General features: G+C 38.9%; 1 protein-coding gene across 1 annotated transcript; it reads right to left on the bottom strand.

The window, feature by feature from the left end:
* Positions 1-1,189: 1,189 nt before the first annotated feature.
* LOC101850594 (nuclear exosome regulator NRDE2) lies at positions 1,190-17,295 on the bottom strand. Its single transcript, XM_005106971.3, has 11 exons — positions 17,062-17,295; positions 13,119-13,260; positions 12,145-12,209; positions 11,462-11,603; positions 10,056-10,839; positions 8,934-9,147; positions 8,052-8,309; positions 6,089-7,585; positions 4,352-4,464; positions 2,497-2,568; positions 1,190-1,690 (listed from the first exon to the last, which is right to left on the bottom strand). Exons 1-11 carry the CDS (start codon positions 17,186-17,188, stop codon positions 1,316-1,318), a joined length of 3,789 nt encoding a protein of 1,262 aa, XP_005107028.1. The 5' UTR covers positions 17,189-17,295; the 3' UTR covers positions 1,190-1,315.
* Positions 17,296-17,315: the final 20 nt, after the last annotated feature.

Raw genomic sequence — 17,315 nt, forward strand, 5'->3', positions numbered from 1 at the left:
TAAATTTTCTTTACAAATGTTGCACTGCACATGTACACACATACTTTAGACAGGAAGGTGTTCTATTAAAAGAAAGAAACATTTTGCTTTCAGCCCACATTCTTTGACAGTTTCAGACCCATTTGCATATTCTTGAAAAGATCCATGTGCATAAATATGCTTTAAGGGGGTGTAGCTATGGTCAACACCCAAATGCTACAGTTTTTGGTCTAACGCTTGCTTTTCTGCATCAAAGGGTGTGACATAGTACAAAAAAAGGTTATCAAGCAAAAAATTCAAGATTTTAGCCTTAGTAATCTCGAGCCATCAAAAATAAAGGATTGGTTCAGCATTTTTAAAACCAATTTTATATTTTGTCAATCATCAACACTCATCAAGATAGAAGCCTAATATTTGGCATGGCGATTACTGTTGGTAGGTAGAACAACCTTACAGAGCCAAATTTGAATGTTCTGTACTGACTTGTGAGCCTTACAGTCCTTGCTATGCTCTACATTCAGGTCTCCAATGTTTTAAGATTTTGTAAAATAAAACAGGCCTAAAACTCCAAATGTGTTCCATAAACAGCAAAAATGCTCCTGTAAAGTTATAGAGAAATGTGTATAAAAGATTGTGTCCAAATGTGAAACAATTCTGACAGTAACTTTCTGAGATCTACTCAATATAGTGTTGCAACCTGGTCAGATAAACAATTCTGAGAAAACTGCAAAGAGAGATAATTTTTGGTGAAGATTTTCCTACATTGCTACCTCTCTTAAATGCTTTTTCCAGCTATTTATAAGTTTGATAAAGGAATTAGGCTTCTAAAGATGGATCCTTGATATTGATATCTATTAAGATACTCCAAAATCCGAAAACTGGTATTTTTTCAAAATATTTGCTGATCTGACCAGTGGATCCCCTTAAAAGTTTCAAGAAAAAAAACATTGCTAATCCAAACCAGGCTTTAAAATTATTATAAACAAAACGAAGAAAGGCTTTTTTTTAGAAGGGTGTAAAGACATCATAGTCTAATTCAATCTACAGGTCATCAGTCAAATGGAGCATGCACACTGACAAACGGTACTTAAATCACACATCAGTCAATGAGTCATAAGTGCCCAACACCACAAAAAGTTAACATTCTGTTCAACCCTGGTATATTCAACTCATCTTCTTTAGTGGTTCGTAGTCATTTTTCTCCCAGTTATCAGTTTAGCTATTACCGTACCCTGTTTGTTTCTACACAAATTGGTCTGGAATCTTTTCTATTGTCTTTTCCTCTGGGTGTCCTGTTATCATCTATGTCTCTTATTCTAAATCTTCCCGCAAACTTTTATGCTGGCTCCTCTTTCACCTCTCGTCCCACCTCTTCTCTTGCCTCTCGTATCAGCCTGTCAATCACCTTCATTTTTGTCCCTTCAGGGGTTTCTTCCTTCATCTCTTCTGTCAATTCATCTGTCAACTCCTCTTTCATTTCTACCATCTCTTCTCCTGTCTTTCTCTCATCAACTGCCTCCTCTTTTATATCCTCAACTGCCTCTCTTGTCAACTCCTCTGCTTCTTCAACTTTTTCCTCTTTTTCAGCTGTGAGAAGCAGATCCACTTCTTCCAGTGGAATGCGGACCCGAATCTCTTTCTCCGTCATGAGATCTGTCATTTCCTGAAGTTCTACATCCTCAAAGACAGCAATGCCATCCATGTACAGAGCCTGAGATATAAAAATGAAGTCGACATTCATAATATGCACACTCATCATACTGAATCGTGAGACACCCTAGAACACAAATACACTAAGGCTCAAAATAGAAAACATGAAGGAGGTTTGTTTATGAACTCAAGCACAAATGAATAGCAAAACTGATTGAACATTTGGAAACATAATCTGAAATGGACAAAAGGAATGGACTATCATCACGAACAAGATAATTATCATGGATAGTCTGACAAAGTAAAATAAGGATGGTACCCAAATACAACATAATACAGAATTTAAGATGTCATGATCAGTGACAGAATCTATGTTTACATATTATATTTCCTAAAATATACTTGGTATCAAATAGTCTCACACAGAACTATTTACATAGAAAAGTTCAAAGGACATAAGAGTTACGAAACAAGACACATAAACTGAATTGAAACGGCCATTTACTGAGAAGGGGGGCAAGCTTCTTCAGAGCATTTTGAAAGTGCTGAGTGAGCAGGAGGACACATCCCCGGTAGGAAAAAATACAATATTGTGGGAACAAGAGATGGAGTCTAAATTTCAACGAAAGATGTGATATAATGCACCATTATGAAATATATATTGAACAGTCCTTACACCTTAACGCCAGTGATTAAAATGCACACAGAACTAAGAAATTTGATCTGGATTTGGATAATTAATCAATTTAACTAATAGTAAGTTTTAATAAGGAAACAGTATACTTAAATCTGAAAGATAACATTTCAACTTTTCTAAATTAAAAAAAAAAACCCATAAAAAAACAAAACAAAAAACAAAGCGTTCACCTTCGACCATGGGCAGCTCTGTAAAGCCCTGTACAGAATTCCTTTTGCCTTGTTTGACCTGCCATGTTTTGCCTGAAACAGATTTATATATCATGATTTTGAGACTAACTACATCAGATTGCACACAGCAAAATGCAGTTCGTACATTATGAGAAGGACTTGCATTATCAGCAAAATTTCTTCAACATACATGTGAAAAAAGGAAAAAATCTTCTTTGACAGTGTTTTTTCCTTTCTTGCTTCTTTATTTTGTGTGGTTTTAGCAGTGGTTTTACAGCGCTCACAACTGCATAAGGTCATATGAGCGCCACGGGGTGGATGTCAACAGAGAAGTCCTTACAGGGAGTCAGGCTTACTCTGCTCACCTCTCTAGCTTCAACAGCACAAAGTCTGCTTCGACTATCAAGGCACCCCCGAAATAGCAGGTCACAAGAGTGTGACAAACATGCAAAAGAAGTAGAGGAAAAATGACGATAGTAAGGATAAGGAAAGAAAAATCAGCAGTTCCCTGTTGCAGTTCAGGCACAGTTATGAGCGTGACATAGATGAATGGGCCCATAACATTTACATTTACAATTCTACTGTGCATAAGAACATGGTTAATGTCACCCCTTTGGGAATGGCCTAAAGACACTTCAGTCAGTAGCACCGCCCCGGGGGGTATTGCTTCTTTGGTCCCATACAAGTGATCAGAGGAAAACAAATACAGTGGATGTCGCATTCAACAAGGTCACATTCAACGAGAAGTCGGCTCCAACGAGGCCATCCTCTATCCCCGATTTTTTCCTCTATATCTCTTTGTAAATGTACGTCAGCTCCAACGAGGTTGCAAACAGACCCAAGTCCCTTTCAACGAGGTCGCGATAACCAAATAAAAGGAATTAGGGGCCCAAAAGCGAAGAATGTTTCTCCTTTCTCTCCATCTCATGTGAAGCACAAGGCACATCCTCGATTCCTAACACATTGCATTGCTAGATCTAGTGTGCCTCCTAATATATTGGCCCCAAAGCCAAGAGGGTGGGCGAGGTTAGACTACGGTAGGGATGGGAGGGGGTGGGTGGGTGGGAATGCAATGCGAGCTGTGTGAAACTGAATGAACTCTTGGGTCGGTAGGTCTAGATCGAGACCTTCATTTTTTTTTTCAGTTTTCTTTTCTTCCCCTGATCAGAAAATCCAAGCTCCCGCCTTTATTTTATGCAGAGTAGATCTAGGCCTAGATGCGAGAGGGTATGTTTCCACACGAGAAGTGTTCCAGAAAAAAATATCTTTAAAATGCTGAAATGACGGTCAGAACACAGCTCAAACACGTGCACACTGATGCTGTTTGAGATTTTCGTCATCTGGGGTTTGAACTGTTTGAATTACTGGTACTGGTACTTCGTGTAATATAATAACTTGTCTCCTTTCTTTTCTTTAGCCTTAGTCACGTTCAACGAGAGGTTGGATCCAACGAGGACAACAAGTCGGTCCCGGCAACCTCGTTGAACGCAACAGCCACTGTAGTACGATGTTGCCTCTTTCAAAAATAGTAGTGTGATCTGATGTTATTTTGTTATCCACAAGAATGTTTTTAAGCAAGTGACTGACTGATTGTCATGATTCCAAATGCTTTACCTCACCATCAACCAAGTTTTTACTTTTTTGGTGGCAGGTTGATTTGACTGAGTTGACATCCCAGCAGACAGAAGGAGATACTTTATAAAACAACAGGAATCATACTTTTGTCGTCTGCGAGACACTGCAAAGCGCTTAACAATTACATTACACAAAACTCTGGAAAACTATTCAGGTGAATATTTTCAACTCCACGTGACACACATTGACATTACTCGACAGCGGAATCTTTGTCTCCTACCTCAAATGTCAGATAAAGTTTCCACAAGAGAGGACAATGTCTGCTTGATGGCTTCTGAAGAACTTGCTCAAAGATAGATCTCAGTCTGTGCACAGTGCCACCATCTGAAATTCCTGATGAAAAGGGAAAAGTTACATTGGACAAAGCGCTTTGCATATTAACAGGCTTTCCTTTTACAAGCCATTCACAACTTTGAAAGCATTGAACACAATATCTTCCAGTACAGTCCGTGCTGGCTTTAAGCACGCCGGCATAAAGCATGTTTCGGACTCAAGCACGCTAAACGGTTCCTACCGAATTTTTGCTATATAAATTACACGCCATAAGCATGGTAACTTCGGCATCAGGCACACTTCATTTACAAGACAGTCAGTTTAGTTTTAGACTTAGTAGAGGTTTTACGGCGCTCGTAAACTGCATAAGGTCATATGAGCGCAGGAAGATTAGAGGTGTTACAAGAGAGTAACAAACATAACAAAGAAGAAGGGGAGAAAAGGACGATAGATGTTAGATAGGAAAGAAGAATCAAACCACACCAGAGCACCCGCCAACCACCCACTCAAGACAGTCAATACTTTCATGATGACACATCGAAGTTCGAACACAGTCTACACCGCAGCAGTGGAGTGTGTTAAGAGAAACTCACACAGGCGGAGGGGAAGGCAGAGAGATGCACACTGCCGCAAGCATGGACATAGGATCTAGCCTAGGGCAAAGCTACACACAGACAAAAAATACAAACAGAGTCGTGGAGACGATAAAGGAAGGCTGGCTGCGATTTCCCCTTTAACCCTCGCTATTCATTAATCCTGATTGTGTATCACGTGCGAGGTGGCTGGTGGGATGAAGGCGGTGGTATGAAAGTGGCACAGCAGGTAGTGGGAAGCACAGGCAGTGTATAGGTCTAGTGTGCTGTATCGCGACTGGCCGTGTAAATTAAGTATTCATTTCCCATTCGACCAAAAAACAAAAACAAACAAGCAAACAAAAACTACCAGGGAGGGCAAAAAAAACAATGCACACTTTTGCGGGACCACTATAGGCCTACTTACAAAGTGAAATAGCACAGAAATTTTCTAAATGAAAATCTCGGGATTATGTCTACTTCGCACTCAAGCACGCTTCGGCATTAAGCACGCTAAAGCTTTCTCCCGATGACCGTGCTTAAAGCCTGCATGGACTGTACATAATAATATAACTACTGTTGCAGAAGAGTACATTTCATGTTGTGCCACAATTATTGACACTGGAAAAGTAAAGGCCCTTTCAAAATGAGCAAGAATCTCTACAAATAGGGATTTCTTGCATCAGTATCTGAGATGTAATAGTAATACTCCTCACCTTACAAGTAAGGGTGACATTTTAACTCCTATGTGGAAAAGATATTTTATTGATTTTATTCCAAGCAGGTAGAATGGAAGCAGACAATCACCAAACTGATCCAAATTATGTCTATTAACTTACGTTAACATGCAAAGATGTCATTTTAAAAATAAGTTCTAAACAAATAATTTTGCACTGAGCAAAAAATTCTTCTCATGATTATGACCTATCTTTGTCAAGCAAAAAAAAAAGGCAAAAAGGAAAAGAAATCTGAGAACTCGATCTGAAATTAGATTGATGTTTTCTGTATCTCGTTCACATCTATGAATGAAAAGCCTATTAATTTCTTTAAATCATAAAATGAAAAGACACATTATGCAGAGTTGCTTTTACTTTTGCAGGAAAACTTCATACCTGTCTGGAGGACGTTCATTTCTCCCATGGACTCTGTGACTGTTTTATGTCTCAACATCTCTGAAGCAACAGCACAAAGTGACGTCAGGGCAGAAGATGAATTTTTCAAAGTCCTGTCAAAGAATTTCCTCAGTCTGCCAAAAATGTGAGATCGTGACTCAAGGTTGATGAGGGTAACTAGCAATAATGGACAATCTGGAAATTCCTGGAGAGCAGAGTCAACCAAGTTCTTCATTACGGTCAGCGGGGTGCTTGATATATTCATGATGTTAGTCAGCATGGAAATCTGTGACAGGTAAAGGTCCCTTATGAGGAAAGAAAAGGGTTGATGGAGCATGTCCTTTTTCTGATGAGATTTTATATTTTCTCTGACAGAAGAATACACAAGGTTGGCAGTTTTCAAATCAGACGCACAGAATTCGAAGAGAGCAAAGCAGTCTACAAAAGCAGCAGAAACATCAGCGCTTGTTGGACATGGCTGGGCTATGAAACTGTCTCTCAACTCTTCTATCTTCTTCTCAAAGCGTTTTCTGATTCGCAGAATAAACGCTGGACTGACATCATAGGCTGAAACAGACTTGAATGATTTGCTCTCCATAAGAGCCCCAAGACAAGCCATTACTTGTTTTTTATCCTCTGCACTGGGTTCACTATGTCGACCTCTGACCCCTATGTGTTCCAAAGGTTCAAAATTGAGCAATATCTGAGAGTAGGTTTTGCACAGGTGACACAACCCAAGCTCTTTCTCTGGGTCAGACATAGTTGTTGATCCGAGAAACATTCCCAAAGCAACATCGATCATGGAGACTGTCTCACTCATCTTGTCAGAGCTCGCCCACAGAACTCGGATGTAGGCCTCCCACACCACAAGATTATTTCGGTTCTGCATTTCCTTCAACAGATTCTTACCAAACTTTTTCAGTTCTTTCCTGTCAGACTTCTGAAGCTCGGACACCTTTGTAGCTCCACATTTCACAACCTCAAGGTCAAGTCTCAACAACGTGAACAGAGTTCGGTTAGAGCCAACAAAATAACACTCAGCTTGCTGCAAAATTTCCTGTAAGAAAGACAACAAGTATTCCTTAGGCTTCCATTTGGAATCCATTACGCTATTTGAGAAGAATAGGGAAACATACGGAGTCTGCTGCAGAGAGGTCAATGAGTACTGTGTAAACTGCTGGCTGTCACAATCCTCACAACACTCATCTAGTCTTTTATCTATCCGCTGGCTCGTCAAGCCTAGAAAATTCAAGAACAAGCAGACAATCCTAAAACACGACTGAGACTTGGTTATTCTGAACAAAACTGGGCTGATGTCGTCGTACAAGACAAGTCGGTCAGGATCCTCACAATCCTCCTCTGTATCACCCTTTGACTCATCTGGTCGCCATGGTAACCAGTGAGCATTCTGACGGATCTTTTCCATTTTCAACCATTTCATTGCTCGGGAGAAACTTTCCTGAACAACAGCATCCTCAAGCTCATCTGTGCTGACAGCTGGGAAAAAAGACATAAAAGGCTAATAATCTCCTCCACTAACCATTGTGAACACATCATTTGACAATATGGCTGCCTGCTGTTAGGAACCCCCCCCCCCCCCCCCCCAACATTCTCAAAGCCTACTAGATCTAATCTTATATTCTTTTAATTTTTGAACAGAAAGTGCAATTATCATACATGTACATCTCTTTCCCAAAAATAAACTTCCTATATATGCCAAACAACAGTGAAATAGTGACTGTTTAACTGTACGTTCAGAAAAATGCATGCCTCAGTCATATCATGCATTCATTACTGCGAAACGTGCATGACTAAATACATGTTCACATCCAACAGCTAAGACAAGACAAAGGGAAAAATCTCATAACAGTTGAGATTTACTTGCCCTACAGGGAATTTCTACACAGGGAGATGGTTCATTTGGCAAATTGTGTGACACAACTTTGTCTTTTTCATGACTCACATGGAAGTTCAGCACCAGCCACAGCATTATCACTGTCGTCATCGGTCCATTTAGCCCATCCTTTTGCATGCGGTTCTCCAAACTTTGGTGTCCCACTTTCCCAGAACTCCTCAAAGCCCTGTGTCCGCTGCTGCGTGGAGCTCAGATTGTGAGATAAAGGACAGAACAAGTTGAACTCAATCAGGGCCTGGAAACTACACACTGCCCGCTCAGTGTAGCCAGCTTGGTGGAGGAAACTGCAGTATTGTGAGAACAGATCTGAATGGACATAGAGAGAATAATCATAACGATGATAATTATAATAATAATAATGATGATGATATTATAATAATAATAATAATAATGAATTGCTATCATAGGCAGCCTGTATGGTAAAGAGAGAAAAGTAAAGGAAATAATAGCAAGCAACTTGAAATAATCAAGAATGCCACAAGTCACCACAAGTATTCTGTTTGTGGAAAATTCTCCCCAAAAAATTGCATTTAAAGGTCACAAGCAAAGCCACAAGAAGATTTAACCAGGAGGGAATAAACCATACACAAACACTTCTTCTATGAATCGGCCAGGAAATCTGGGTTGCAATGGAATACAAACATAAGATAAATAATCAGCATCAATATCACATCAAGACTGGCATTCTTACAAATTTGAGAGGCTTAAATAATTACGTCAGAGTGATTTTATCAACATCAGCAGTACTTCATAAAAACAAGGAGAAATTACTTATTAAATGCAAACTGAAACTATAATCATGAATTATAATGGACATTTATTTATTCATTAAAAAATTTATTTACTCATTTATTCGTTTATTCATTTATTTATTTACTTTAAAATTCATCATTTTTTTTGCACAGACTATATTTAACTAAGAGATTTTACCAATTATTTTCTCTTCTAGATCTGCTGGCTTGTTTCTAGCAGTCACTTGGCCATCGAGAATCAGCACGAGTTTCTTGAAACATTTGTGGTAACACTTGACCATGTGGCCGAAGGAGAACCTGGACAGTCGAGACTGCTGCCGGCACAAATACTGACGCCAAAGGTCCACATTGGCGGGGTGAATAAACAGCAAATCTTCCCATGCTTTCTCCAACTAAGAGAAAGAAAAATGAGATATAATTCGGTGAAATTTATACCAAAGCTCACAGTCTTTTAAGAACTGCAGTAACATGATATATCTATTACTATTAGAGCCATAACCCCTTCATGATCTGTATAATATGTTGAGCACTGCTCATTACTTTCTATTATGTGGCAAAGGAGGCATGACGCTGTCGTCAAGCTTTGAAAAGTGCAAGGACCACAATGAAGAGCATTATTCATTATGTTTTGTATTCACCATACTGTTGCTATTAGACATGCTTCAGAAGCCTAACCACAGATTCAAATTCGGCCATACTTTTTCGGTACAAAGAAATTTTGCTTTTAGACACAACTTGTCATATTTCCAATCCAAATCTAATCATAGGCCACTGACAGCACAAGCGAGCGCCACCCTTCATCTCTCGGTTTTCAAATTGTGCATGGTGCATTACAAAGGGTTTAACCACACAAATTCAGTTCTCTATAAGGGAGATGAGAAGGGTTGGAAGGGTGTATTTTTATCGAAGTACATTGCCTTTTACTCCCTGAGAAAAGATAAGACATACCTCATGTTCGCCACTTTGTATGAATTGTTAATGACATTCATTGGCTCGCAAGGTATTAGACAGAGAGAAATAATAGCAGCATGATTGAGACTGATGTACAGTTCCTCAAGTTGGACATTACTCATACATTTAAAGTCTTTCAAAAACATAAATGCAATAGCAATAGTGCCCTTTTGAAAGGAATTCAAGAGCCTGATACTACACTTGGAGAATTATTACAATTCACTTCATACTATCAAAAGAATCGCACCCCATTGGCAAAATGTAAAACTCAAAGTTTTATAAAAGAATATGTGTATATGTGTGAGAGGAGTATTAGAAAGTGTTTCAAGCATTGTGCGTACTGAACAACCTTTTCTGCATCCCAGATGTCCTGAAACTGTTCCAGTTGTGCCAGTCGGAGCTCAAGTGAAGAAGGGTTTGCCTCAAGAGCTTTCTCAAGAATTGACAGCTTCTTCTCAATCACTGCTCTCGTAGGCTGGTACACCTCTTTCAGGCGGACATCCTCAGTGCGAAAACTTTTGTCTTCTTGCACAACTGTGTCCTGAAACCTGACAAAGTCTAACCACAACTGGATGTTCTGTGGATCTTCTCTAACCTTCTGGTTGAACTGTGCCACTTTATGAAAAATTTCATCCATGACTAAATCCTCACTTTCTAACTCTTGTGGCTTGCTATAATCAGTTCCTTTTCCTTGTGCATACAATGCAGTAGCTTCGTCCAAGCAGCTGTAGCTCCCTAATGCCGTGGATGTGCTGGACTCTTCGGCAGACTCTTTTGGCAAAGATATGTACTCTCTCACAGTAGCAGTTTCATTTTTGTTCATTTGAGAAGAAATGTGGCTTCCTCTCTTACGAGACTGTCTCAGAGCAAGTTTCCCGAAGTACCTTGAACTTTTTCGTTTAGAATCTCCATCTTTACCAGACTTTGGATCTTTGGCAGAAATATCTGGTTTTCCAAGACAATTAAAACTATAAGTCCTATATTTGGGAATGTGCAATTTGGACACTGACTGATAATGCCATAAGTTTTTGTTGGCCTTTTTATCTAAGACAAATGCCTGTCCAGGTTTTAAATCTGGAACATCGTTCATAAAAACTGCTTCCTTTGGAATTAATGGCAAGTCAGAAAAGGCGCTGAAATGAAAAAGAAAAACAATACAAATGAAACTATTCTCTGAACAGCACTAGTGATAGATAGAACAGTTCATTATTCAATACTTTATATCTATTTAAGATAGGCCTAAATACAGTCATATAATTGAACCACCATATAACCCGCAAAAATTAATCTACAATGGAATATAAATAGATAAAAGAATTGCAAACTAAGAAAGAACAATTTTTCTTTTCAATCCTTTGAAACCTGACCTCCTGTAGCTACTGTGTCCCTTTGTCCGACCTCCTGAGCAATTTGTGCTATATTATTCGTTATTTCAAATATTCGTTTGAAACTGCAAGCAAAAAAAAGAAAAAGAAAAAGAGATGTGTCACATGACCCACAAGCACTAGTAAGACAGAAAACTATAAGCTCCCATAAGAACTTCTCTTAGTCAAGCAAAAAATAATATATTTTCAGCTATCACTGAATTTCAAAATATGCTGCTCCATTAGTCAAAAAGGATATATGTATCAAAACTTAAATACAGAGTGGGAAATCACATTAGGACATACATTTGAAAAAAAAAAACATCTGTGAAATTAAGTTCTGTCCCCAGTATACAGAAGACAATACATATATATAGAAAACAGCCCCTACCTCTGAGGAGATGGACTTCGGGATCTGTGTTTCCGATGCTTATGTTTGTGCTTATGCTTTTTGCTTTTCTTGGCCTTCTTTTCTTTGTAACGCTCCTTTCCTTTTTCCTTCTTTCTCTTTTCAAGGGGTGAATTTTTTTCATCTGTTAAAGAAAATTTCAAAGATTTGTTCTCACAATATATATATTTATACATATACATACATCTATAATATAAATACATATACACATGTGAGTGTAAAAGTTGCAAAAACATCACTGTTGGTATTGTCAGTTTCTCACATTTATACATCATTGATTTTAAAAAATATAGTGATTTTCAAGAGAATCTATTATCACACTTGCTCATTCAGTTTCAGAAAAGTTGTTCATTTGATGCTTTAGCTTTGTTCTGTTCTTTATTAATTAAAATAATGTTTCTTTAACGATCTCGCTTTATAACTTGTTCTTTTGTTTTTATCAACAAACATAGCCTTTGAAAAGCTAGAGAAAGAATTGATAAAAGCAAAATTATAAAGCAAAAGTTTTAATTCCATTGTCAAATTCATAAATCAGTCATAACAAGATAGAAAGCAAAGAACAAAATCTTGAAGGACAAGACACACTGATGCCCAGCTTAGGCTGAATCACCAAGGTCTTTATTTTCATTTTATTCATCAAACACCATATTTTTACTTAATTATACCTGCTGAGGAGGACTTCCTTCTCTTCCTTGACACCTCAGTAGACACAAGGTCCAGAGACTCATCACTGCAAGAAAAAAGGTGACAAAGACAAAAAGGAAATCTGAAGATTAGCATGAAGACAACATGGCTACAAAATGTCAAAGTAGTATTAGCAATGCAGCACTTAGAGTTCTCTTGTGAAAATGTTTGCAACATAAGAGTCAATATTCATAGAGACCTAATTCTATTAAAGTTTGCAATTAGATTTAAGAATCAGAACAGCCTAAACCTGAAACTAAACCTTGATTTTGTATTAATCATTAAAGAGACAGGTTATCATTGTGCAGGAGGAAGGGGGGGGGGGGTGACAAATTGGTTCCAAATCTACCTCAAAGGTATGATTGACACTTTTTGTGACTCTACACTGGCACTGGATACTCCCAGCCTTTTACAACTTCACAAATAATGTAGAGCAGAAGCTTTACAAAGCGACAGTTCGGGTGAACGAAATAACAGAAAGAAATAAGGTTAGATAGGAAGGAAGAAAAATTACAAAGGGTGAGATGAGCTGGGGTGATGGATCCAGAGATTGATGCCGATTTATGACTAGCCAAGAGTAAATATTCTTTCAGACTGACAGAGAGTGATCACAGCAATCTTACAACATTTAATGTCCGCTGGCTTGCTCAGTATCGAAAGAACCTGACACTCACAAGTTTCCTCTTCTTAATCTTCTTCATAACAAAAAAAAAAAACATTCTTAATTCTTAGTCCCATATGACCATCCCCCCCCCCCATTCCTTAGTGTCTATGTGGAGCAAAAATCCAACACAAAAAAACAAAAAAACATGCCAAATTGCCAAAGGCTTATTAAGCAATGGTCACGTCATTGCCAGTAGCAATGTTCTGAACTAAAGTTAAGACGTCAGACTTTAAGTTAAGGGCACATTTGCTCTAACATAAAAACTTGCCTTTCAGTAGAAGTTTGCCTTACCTTTCATCACTTTCTTCTATCACTTGAATTGGACTCTCTTTTTTAACACTTGAAACTGGCTGTTTCTGCGCAGCTAAAATTGCTTGCAGTGTTGAAGGGGCCAGATCAAGTTGTAGACTTTCCAAACCCTGACCACCATTTTCTATAAAATGTCAAAGTATAAAAAGAACACATTAACCTTAGAAAAAACAAAAACAAACCATATAAAGCTTGAAATTGAAAGTATACATTTGAGAGGGTACAGAAAAAAAAGAAGAAAAAAAGTAATATATATACATCATAAACTATAAACCAACCATTTCCCACTACGAAAATCATACATAATGAAACAATTATTGTGGTGTTAGTGGCCCAGTAGTTGTGGAGGATCTCTAAGACCCGTGGGTTCGAATCCTGTCAGGGGCCCGAGGTTGTAGTGAAAGGCAATTTCCACAAACATTTTCCTCACTTCACAAAGGCAGAAATGGGTACCCGGCAATAGACCGTGAAAGATCTTGTCAGTTTGACTTTGTTAGTGTTTGAGTGCACGAAATCCGTAGCTTGCACTGTACACGGTCACTATGCTACCTAAAAATTACGAAGTTCTATTCTATGTGCTCTGGACCTAGTATTGAGAAATTTGCTGTCAAAGATTTTGAGAGTTACATCATGGGAGGCTTAAATTTCGAATGCAAAAAAAAAAAAATTCTTTGAATATCTTAAAATATGAGTCTGAATATAATCATAAGATTTTGATAGAGCAGATAGAAAATTTGGAGTTTGACTTTAAGTAAGGTCTTTGTAACTCAAAACAGCCAAAAATGTCACATGGAACTAAACTTTGTAATTCTGATCGGTAGCGACTCGTGTGCTTCCCGAGAATGGCTCCGAGTCCAAGTGTTCTAGTTCTACTTTTTTCTAAGGTCTACTGGGATATTAATAATTTAAAGTGCATAGAGCATACTGTAGAGAGTCAAGTCAATATACGGTATATAAATGAAATTCTTCTTATTAAATTATATTTTTGAATAATAATTAAATTTTTAAATAATATAAATAATCTAGAGGCTACAGCAGACTCAGAAGTGTACACGTAGTGTAGTAGTAGGCCCCTACTCACTGGTAGACAGTAGTCTCCGACTAAGATCCCGGTGCTCGAGAGCAAGGAAATTGCGTGATATTAGACGACAGACTAAGGGAAGAATCTGCAGTGATCCATGTTATGTTTTTTGTTTTAGTAGAGGTTTCACTGCGCTCGTATCTGCATAAGGTCATATGAGCGCCAAGGGATGGATGTCAACAGAGAAGTCCTTATACAGGGAATCAAGACTTACTCTGCTCACCTCTCTAGCTTCAACAGCACAAAGTCTACTTCGACTATCAAGGCACCCCGGAAATAGCGGGTCACAAGAGTGAGACAAACATACAAAAGAAGTAGAGGAAATGACGATAGTAAAGATTAGGAAAGAAAAAGCATCAGTTCCCTGTTGTAGTTCGGGCACAGTTATGAGCATGACATTGTTGGATCAGCCCATTTACAATTCTACTGTGCATTAGAACGATAAATGTCTCCCCTTTGGGAATGACCTAAAGACACTTCAAACAGTGGCACCTCCCCGCGGGGTAGATCCATGTTAAGGCCCACAACCGGTAAAATAGTGCCCCTCCACTCTAAACTGAACTGACGTGACCCTGGGTAGGTTCATATATGGCGAGCAAAGAGTGGTCAACCTTGATGACCAATCACAGCGGCATGAGGCATGCCATTTATTTATTATCCTATCGTGACTCAAGTTCCACACTTATCCAACACATATCCAGTTGCCCCTCCCCTCCCCTTATCTGTCCAAAATTTATAGCTTTCCATCTCTGACCGAGTTCACCCACCTTTGTAGTTGCGCACCATTACGTTGTGACCACACCAATTAAAATTTAGTCGGGTCTCGCAAATCCAGGAAATAGAGACAATTAATTTACTGTTGTGATGGTCAGGGAAGAGTTCACTGTTTGATGTGACCCGCCTGGAGTGAATGTGTAGGCCCTACCCACCCAGCGTGAGATGAAAATTTAGGTGGAGGGCTCAGATGCGAGTGCAATATTGGGGGGAACAAACACGTCGGTTAGGTGTGATTCCGTCTGGAGGCAAAGATGATTGTACCGTTTCATAGAGTTTTACAGTGCTTATAATTTATTAGATCACATTCACTTCACAAGAAAGGCTGATCTTTAACGTAACAGGCAGTTCAATGATCTCAACTTTTCACTCTTCATTGATCGGCTGTTCCCGTCCGTGTTTTTGTACCGTAAATTATTATTATCTGAAATGCAGGATCTTCTTAGCCGGAAGTAGATCTAGACTTTCATAGTGAACCAGAGCGGGACCTTTGTAAAGTAAAAATTGTTTTCTTAAAACAATTGGGATCTTAAGCGAACTGGGATCGTAGGCGGTGGGATCTTAGGCTTAGGCGGAGACTACTGTACTTATTAAGTAAATTATTTTCTAAGCCTATTTTTTATTATTATTTATATATAAAAGAGATCTAGCCTATTCATTAACCAACCATAACAAAAGCGGATAATAAGAGAATGTCAGGAGTACGTCATTGGCCGATATTTGTAGTAACAGCCATCTTGTTTGACCTCGCAAGGGAGATGCCCGCCACCGCGTCACTTGATCATGATTATAAAAATAGTGATGATTTTGCGATGCTTCTTTTTCTCAATTTACGAAGAGCACAGCATCAGAATCAATCTGGGCGGAAGAAGGGTGCTGCACGATCACAGACAACCGAACCGAAAAGTTCATCAAGTTGCAAAGAAAATAGGCCTAGATCTAGATCTAATCCGAGTCGGCAGGCTGCCAGCTGCTGTCGTGCGGTCCTGATGCTACCATGACTGACAACAAAGTGGGAATCCCTCAATGACGTCAAACAAGATGGCTCTTACTATAAATATCGGCCAATGGCATTGCCTAGACCTACTCCTGACTTTCTCTACCACTTGAGCAGCTTGTAAGAATAATAAAAAATAGGAAATGCCTATTTCCAACACCGCGTTGCTTAGCGCCAGTGCTAAATAAAACACTGCGTGCAAGTAGCACCAGTGCTGAATAGAACACCGGGTCGCCGTGTGTTAAATATAACGCTTAATCTACCTTTCTTTGTTGGGAGTTGTAATGGCCGTCTGCGTATGAAGGCAAACCATCATTTTATGAGCATGGGCAAAAACGGCGAGACTGAACTGCAAATTCTCTTTCATCCTTGACAGGGCCTCATATAAGCAAATAACTCTCCAGCCTTCAGAGTTTACCGAAACATAAAATCTAGGCCACAGGCTCCTTCATCCACAACCAATGTTATGGGGTGAAGCAACCAATGTTAACTCTTCTGGGGAAAGAGCTTCAAGCTGTTTTGCTCAGTTGATGAAGAAAAAGCTGTCTTAAGGACTACTTTTAGCAAAATATCGCCGTAGTAACTGGTGTTTCAACGAAAAAAAGGGAGGTTGCTTTAGGTTTGTGTGCCACTCTTATTTTGGGGCTAAATCTAGATCTAGATCTATATAGACTCTATCTAGATTCTAGATCTAGATCTAAATCTAGATCTAGATCTAGATATCTAGATCTAGATCTAGATCTAGATCTAGATCTAGATCTAGATCTAAAAACAAAGTTTTAATTTTAAACGATTTTTTTTTACTCCAGTGCCCGACAGCTAAAAAAACAAACGTGCTGCCCGAACCGGTACGATTACTCTAGATCTAGATCTAGATTCTAGTACTGGCGTTTCAAATAGATCTAGATCTAGATCTAGATCTAGTATGGGCGCTATTCAGAATGCGGCGTTTCAAATAGCATGGGAGCTATTCAGAACGCGGCGTTTTTGCAAATAGGCCAAGCGCCTGCCTAAAAAATAAGAAAAAAATAACTCCTGTCGTTACTGTAGTTGTACACTACAGGATCAATTACCTTGAAGATCATCATCAGAATCTGTCACTTTATTTCCTACAGATGTGGCAGAAGGGAACAAGCCACTCGCCACAAATAGTTGCTGGGTTGAGCGAGATACGTTTCCAACACTATCACTGTCTGCCATCTTCTCTTCTTGCCTTCTTGAATTCTTCCTTGAACTTCTACTTTCGTTTCTAAGCACAGATATGCCAGTAGTTTACTAGATCTTGATCCAGATCTAGTAATTTTCACCAGAATGCACGCATCGGTTT

This window comes from Aplysia californica, unplaced genomic scaffold, assembly GCF_000002075.1.
Source record: "Aplysia californica isolate F4 #8 unplaced genomic scaffold, AplCal3.0 scaffold00567, whole genome shotgun sequence".
NCBI classification, from domain to species: Eukaryota; Metazoa; Mollusca; class Gastropoda; order Aplysiida; family Aplysiidae; genus Aplysia; species Aplysia californica.